At 43.5% G+C, this 7,520-nt stretch overlaps 1 protein-coding gene across 1 annotated transcript in view; it reads right to left on the reverse strand.

The window, feature by feature from the left end:
- LOC137653846 (DNA helicase MCM9-like) overlaps positions 1–7,520 on the reverse strand; it is a 64,490-nt gene that overhangs the window by 17,900 nt on the left and 39,070 nt on the right. The window contains exon 6 of the mRNA XM_068387497.1: positions 1–23. This exon is cut by the window's left edge and continues 88 nt beyond it. Coding sequence (XP_068243598.1) covers positions 1–23 — 23 coding nt within the window. The remainder of the gene's footprint in view (positions 24–7,520) is intronic.

The raw sequence follows: 7,520 nt of genomic DNA on the forward strand, positions 1-7,520 counted from the left end.
CATACACCACCATCTGCAAGGACCTAAAAAAATGCAAAGAACAAAATCACCATATTGCATAGGTAGAGATGAATTTAACTATGATCTATCTTCACCAAATTTATTGGAAAAAAAATAAATAAGAAAAAAAAAAGCAGAAACATCTCAAGTATGAGGCAAGACATACTTTTGCACCTATAGTAATACCTTGGAGATGGAACACCCCCAGAACTTGAACTTCTTGGTAATTGAACGAAATTTAAAATATTTTGGCGCCAGACACATAATAAAAAATTGGAGTTCAATAACTTGAAGGAGTCTGTTTGGACTAAGAAAAGGGCAACTGAGCCAGTTTACTGTCGCTCTCACCCAGTTCAGACAGGCAAAAAACTGTTCCATTAACTTTATCATTTATCTAATCTATTTCAGTGGTTTTCTTGTGAATCTATATGTAATGGCAAAAGAGGACATTTTTTTTCAGATGAGAGGGGATGGGATCCTGCTCCTTGGTCACCGATGAAGGAAATGACAAAATTGCCTGTTACATAATTTTGTAAAATAAAGATATAATTCTGATCAGACAGTCGCTGGCACAGCAGGAAATTTTTATAATGGAAATGCATTGAGTCCTTTCAGAAATCTTTTAAAATGGAGGCGAGAGAGAGAGAGAGAGAGAGAGAGAGAGAGAGAGAGAGAGAGAGAGAGAGAGAGAGAGAGAGAGAGAGAGAGAGAGAGAGAGAGAGAGTAAATAAAAACAATCAAATACAATTACTTTACATTACATTTCTTGCAATCCTTTTGTAAGTAAAAGGGAATAGTCTATAAATTTATAAAATCAATAATAATAATGGGGATTTAGTTAAATTACAGTACAAAACTAAACGATGGTATCATGTGTGGTATGAAGGGACCAAATCATTGTAGGCCTACTTGTTTTATTTATAATAATAGATTTTATATCGTACATTTGGTAGCACTGGACATTGTACACTACTGACTAGCTGTTGGCCGAGTGCATTTTATACAACCTGACCCAGACAGGTACTGCACCGATCTTTCCGGATGCACGTCAAAGCAACCAAATTGCTTCCCTAACTCCCCTCCCTCTCTTTATTGAAAAATGATATTTTAACTATAAAATAAATTTTTGAATATACTTACCCGGTGAATATATAAATTGCTGCAACTCTGTTGCTCGACAGACACATACAGTAAAAACTCGCCAGCGATCGCTATACAGGTTGCGGGTGTGCCCACCAGCGCCAACTGTCGGCCAGATACCACTCTCGATGTAAACAAAGACTCAATTTCTTCTCATCCCACTGCGTCTCTATTGGGGAGGAAGGGAGGGTCGTTTGATTTATATATTCACCGAGTAAGTATATTCAAAAATTTATTTTATAATTAAAATATCATTTTTAAATATTTAACTTAGCCGGTGAATATATAATAGCTGATTCACACCCAAGGAGGTGGGTAGAGACCAGAGTTAAATATGTTTACATCGTATAAGCTAAGAGTTTTTTATTTCATTTTGGCAGTTATCAATATAACAAAACAAAAATAAATAGGTACCTGGTAAGGAAGTCGACTTAGACGATTACTCTGCCTTGTAAGTACGTCTTCCTTACGGAGCCCAGCGATCCTCTTAGGATGCTGACAGACCCCCAGGAGCTGGAGTATCAAGGGTTGCAACCCATACAACAGGACCTCATCAAACCCTTAATCTGGGCGCTCTCAAGAAATGACTTTGACCACCCGCCAAATCAACCAGGATGCGAAAGGCTTCTTAGCCTTCAGGACAACCCGTAAAAACAACATTAAAACATTTCAAGAGACAGATTAAAAGGATATGGAATTAGGGAATTGTAGTGGTTGAGCCCTCACCCACAACTGCACTCGCTGCTACGAATGGTCCCAGTGTGTAGCAGTTCTCGTAAAGAGACTGGACATCTTTCAAGTAAAATGACGCGAACACTGACTTGCTTCTCCAATAGGTTGCGTCCATGATACTTTGCAGAGATCTATTTTGCTTAAAGGCCACAGAAGTTGCTACAGCTCTAACCTCGTGCGTCTAAACCTTAAGCAAAGATCGGTCTTCCTCACTCAAGTGTGAATGAGCTTCTCGTATTAACAATCTGATAAAATATGACAAAGCATTCTTTGACATAGGCAAGGATGGTTTCTTAACCGAACACCATAACGCTTCAGATTGGCCTCGTAAAGGTTTAGTACGAGCTAAGTAGAACTTAAGAGCTCTAACAGGGCATAAGACTCTTTCTAGTTCATTGCCTACGATCTCCGATAAGCTAGGAATATCGAAAGATTTAGGCCAAGGACGAGAAGGTAGCTCATTTTTTGGCTAGGAAACCAAGTTGCAGAGAACAAGTAGCTTTTTCTGACGAAAACCCGATGTTCTTGCTGAAGGAATGAAGCTCACTGACTCTTTTAGCCGAGGCTAAGCATACCAGGAAAAGAGTATTAAGAGTGAGATCTTTCAGGGAGGCTGACTGTAAAGGCTCAAACCTGTCTGACATGAGGAATCTTAGGACCACGTCTAAATTCCACCCAGGAGTAGCCAAACGACGCTCCTTAGAGGTCTCGAAAGACTTAAGGAGGTCTTGCAGATCTTTATTGTTGGAAAGATCTAAGCCTCTATGCCGGAAGACCGAGGCCAACATGCTTCTGTAGCCCTTGAAGTAGGAGCTGAAAGGAATCGTACTTTTCTCAGGTATAAGAGAAAATCAGCTATTTGGGCTACAGAGGTACTGGTCGAGGATACGGAAACTGACTTGCACCAGTCTCGGAAGACTTCCCACTTCGATTGGTAGACTCTAATGGTAGACGCTCTCCTTGCTCTAGCAATCGCACTGGCTGCCTCCTTCGAAAAGCCTTTAGCTCTCGATAGTCTTTCGATAGTCTGAAGGCAGTCAGACGAAGAGCGTGGAGGCTTTGGTGTACCTTCTTTATGTGTGGTTGACGTAGAAGGTCTACTCTTAGAGGAAGACTTCTGGGAACGTCTACTAGCCATCGAAGTACCTCGGTGAACCATTCTCTCGCGGGCCAGAGGGGAGCAACTAGCGTCAACCTTGTCCCTTCGTGAGAGGCGAATTTCTGCAGTACCTTGTTGACAATCTTGAATGGTGGGAATGCGTAAAGATCTAGATGTGACCAATCTAGGAGGAAGGCATCTATATGTATTGCTGCTGGGTCTGGGACTGGAGAGCAATAGATTGGAAGCCTCTTGGTCAGCGAGGTTGCAAAGAGATCTATGGCGGGTTGACCCCAAGTCGCCCAAAGTCTCTTGCACACATCCTTGTGGAGGGTCCATTCGGTTGGAATTACTTGACCTTTCCAACTGAGACAATCTGCTAGGACGTTCAAGTCGCCCTGGATGAACCTCGTTACTAGGGAGATGCCTCGATCTTTTGACCAGATGAGCAGGTCCCTTGTGATCTCGTACAAAGTCAGTGAGTGGGTACCTCCCTGTTTGGAAATGTACGCCAAGGCCGTGGTGTTGTCCGAGTTTACCTCCACCACCTTGCCTCGAAGGAGATTCTCGAAGCTTATCAAGGCCAGATGAACCGCCAAAAGCTCCTTGCTGTTGATATGCATGCTCCTCTGACTCGAGTTCCACAGACCTGAGCATTCTCGACCGTCCAGCGTCGCGCCCCAGCCCAAGTCCGATGCGTCCGAGAAGACAACGTGGTTGGGTATCTGAACTGCCAGGGGAAGACCCTCTCGTAGGCTGATATTGTCCTTCCACAAAATCAGACAAGACTTTATCTTTTCGGAAATCGGGATCGAGACCGCCTCTAGCGTCTTGTCCTTTTTCCAGTGAAAAGCCAGATGGAATTGAAGAGGACGGAGGTGTAGCCTTCCTAGCGAGACAAATTGCTCCAGGGATGACAGCGTCCCTACCAGACTCATCCACAGCCTGACTGAGCAGCGTTCTTTCTTCAGCATCTTCTGGATGGAAAGCAGGGCTTGATCTATTCTGGGGGCCGACGGAAAAGCCCGAAAAACTTGACTGTGAATCTCCATCCCTAAATACAGAATAGTTTGGGATGGGACCAGCTGTGACTTTTCCAAATTGACTAGGAGTCCCAATTCCTTGGTCAGATCTAGAGTACAATTGAGATCCTTCAGACAGCGATGACTGGAAGAGGCTCTGAGAAGCCAGTCGTCCAAGTACAGGGAGGCTCTGATCTCCGATAGCTCGAAACTGGTACCCCACATTCCTGTAAACAAACCTCAGAAACGGTTGGGAATCAGGGTGTATAGGAATGTGGAAGTATGCCTCCTGAAGGTCGAGAGAGACCATCCAGTCGCCTTCCATAAATGCTGTCAAGACAGCCTGGTAGACTTCATCGTGAAGTTTGTCTTGACAATGAACACATTGAGCGCACTTGCCTCTTACGTACTCCTGCAGTGAACATGGCTGCCAAATCATGGAGCCATCCCTGAGGGACTTGTCCCTGCAGAGAATGTGGCTGTCAGATCATTGGAGCCATCCCTGAAAGCCTTGTTTATGCATGACATAATTGTACAGCAAAACTTCAAAGGCTCGAAAACAGCTGTGAAGTTGACCTGTAAAATCTTGGAGCGTCTCCTGGCCAGGCGCCAGGGAGAGTCTACGAGATTTGAGAAGTCTATCTGGGCAGAGGCAGGAACTCCCAAGCCGAGAACTTCTCTCGTGTCATATCAGACACTCGCTCTATAAGCCAGTTTAAAAGAAGGGAAAGCAAAGGCTGTATCCCCCAAACTCCTCCTGGTGATAAACCAGTCGCCTAGCAAACTTAAAGCTCTCTAGGAGAGCGAGAGAGCACTAGCTTATAAAACAACGGCTTCGAAGTAGCTAGGCCTAGTGTAAGCTCTGACGTTTAGGCGAACGAGGAGCAGCAGTTACAAAAAAATCCGGACAAGGATCCTTAAAAATCAGCATGATTTATTTAAAGTCCATACAGGGCTAAGTAGCTTTAGGCTCCTCTCCGTCTGACATAGTCCTCAAGGGAATATCAGTAGGAGGGGGAACAGCAACTTCCTCATCTAAAGGAACCTTGTCCGATAATAGCTGAGTCTCAAGCAAGGGAGAGACCTACCGTGGTGGCAATGCTTTACAAGCAGAGTCCACACGCACTGGTGCATTAGTAGCGGACCAGGACGCAACGTCATGTAACTGCTTGACAGTCTGTGAACTGTCAACAACAACAGGTGCGAGAGACCAGGACACAACGTCATGTAACTGCTTGACAGTCTGTGAACTGTCAACAACAACAGGTGCGTGAGGACGCACAGCGTCCACTCGAGACTGCTTTGACCGCCTAGACTGAGCAGTCAAAACAACTCTAGAATGCGGAGGTTGACGCTCAGCGTCAAAACAAGTCAACTCCGATTGTTAGCGAACGTCCTGAACGTCAACAGGAGCATCAGCAAGTGGCCTAACGTCCAAATGTGGCTGAAAATCCACACGAGACCGCATCGAGTGTGGTTCTAAACAACCTGACTGACGTGACTTAGCTACACCAACGTCAACAGGACGCACAAAGGAACGTTAGGTTGGCTGAAAGCCAGGATCTCGATGAGATAAACGGCTAGGCTCAACGGACTAATCGGCAGAATAGTCTTCCATAAGGGAGGCAAGCTTATTCTGCATGTCTTGCCGTACAACCCATTTAGGATCAACGGAAAAGGTTGCGGTAAGAGACGAGGGTAACGTCTGTGACCGCAAAACCTTGCCAACAAAAAGACTCTCGGAGTCTGTGTTACGCTTTTGTTAGGCGGCGAGCAGTCTTCCGATGACTGCATAGGGTCAGAGCTGTCCTAATGGCTACAACCAGGATGCTGGACCTGTCCTGAAAGGACTGACTTTAGCTTAAGGGCCTCGAAACCTTGTTTCAGGTTTCTTATGCGAAAAGCCTTCGGATGACGAGGAGAAAATCGTCTCTCTCGCCTTATGGTAGGGGAGATCTTGGTAAGATACACCCGATACCATAGAGGGAACGTCTGTTCGCTGATCAAGGCCTCTCGAACCCATAAGTCGTACGACATTACTTCTCCCCTGGGCTTGGGAGCTTGCAAGAGGTCCCGGACTAGGTGAACGACAGGCACGAACAGACAAACCCTCGGTCGCAACACTGATAACACTTTGCGCAATATCACTTTATCACTACGATTTTCTGTTTTGCACTTATTTCACTGAAATCGAAACTTTTACTGATTTCTACCTGAAGCACGCAATTCTACCCTCATCAAAAGGTAGTAATAGCGAAATCAGTCGTATAATGCAAGCACATTAATACCAGCAAAAAACAGTAAACATCTTTTAAGATAAAAAATTCAGTGGCTGGGGAAGAGACTAAACACTAGTTCATTCAAAACTACGTTTTCAATCTCTCACCGTACATAGCCTGGGGACGGGAATAAAAAACTAAAAACGTTTTATCCTTTCTCCCCGTACAGAGACTAGGGACGAGAGTAACTCGAGAACAACGTTACCCGCTTGAACGGAACGTTTTCTCTCCTCTCTCTCCCTCCGTCTCTATCTCTCTCTCTTGATTTCGCACCTAAGAGAAGAACCCAATTACGTTTCGTCAAAAAAACATGTTATTTGACCAAAGGAAAAAACTAAAAGGTTTTTCAATTAAAAAGTTCCTTTAAAATAGAATTTTAAAACATTTAAGCTTTGAAAGAAGAATGAACAAAACGTCAGAATCGATTTACTCTTTCTGCAAAGTGAAACCGTGATACTCTCTCTCTCTATCGTAACGATAGAGCGCAAACTGCGTAGTATAAATATACTAAACGTTAGTTCATCTTTGAAACAGTACGAAGACTATTCAAAGAAAATCTTTCATAAAATATCTATTAAAAAATATTCATTTAAAAAGTTTTAAATCATTAGCTCTTTAAAAGCTATTTACGACTGAAAGGGGTCAACGTTGTTTAACTTCGGTTTCCAAGTTAGGACCGCCTACTCTCAGGAAAGGTCGCATATAAACAAATCATTAAAATTTATTTTGATGTTTATTATAAATGGAAAGTTAATCGAAGAGGCCTAATAAAGGCGGTGAGATATAAAATATATAGAGGAAAATCTATAATTAATTTATAACGTGATAAGATAATTGCTAAAAGCCTAAACACACTTCCGTCTAAGGGAAGGGTCGGCCATTTAAAAGTCAAAGAAAGTCCATACTCTCTTTGTCATCAAAAATTAAATCTATCCAAAAACGAGTTCAAGATTTAAGATGAAGATAAAACACCTGCACTGCGAAAGCTCAAACCAAAATGAAGTACTTCACCAAATATGTTGAGAAAACTCCAGGTTCTACAGCGAGTAAAAGTACGTCTTGTCGACACGTCGACAGAGAAGAAATTGAGTCTTTGTTTACATCGAGAGTGGTATCTGGCCGACAGTTGGCGCTGGTGGGCACACCCGCAACCTGTATAGCGATCGCTGGCGAGTTTTTACTGTATGTGTCTGTCGAGCAACAGAGTTGCAGCAATTTATATATTCACCGGCTAAGTTAAATATTTAA

Source organism: Palaemon carinicauda, chromosome 14 (genome assembly GCF_036898095.1).
Source record: "Palaemon carinicauda isolate YSFRI2023 chromosome 14, ASM3689809v2, whole genome shotgun sequence".
NCBI lineage: Eukaryota > Metazoa > Arthropoda > Malacostraca > Decapoda > Palaemonidae > Palaemon > Palaemon carinicauda.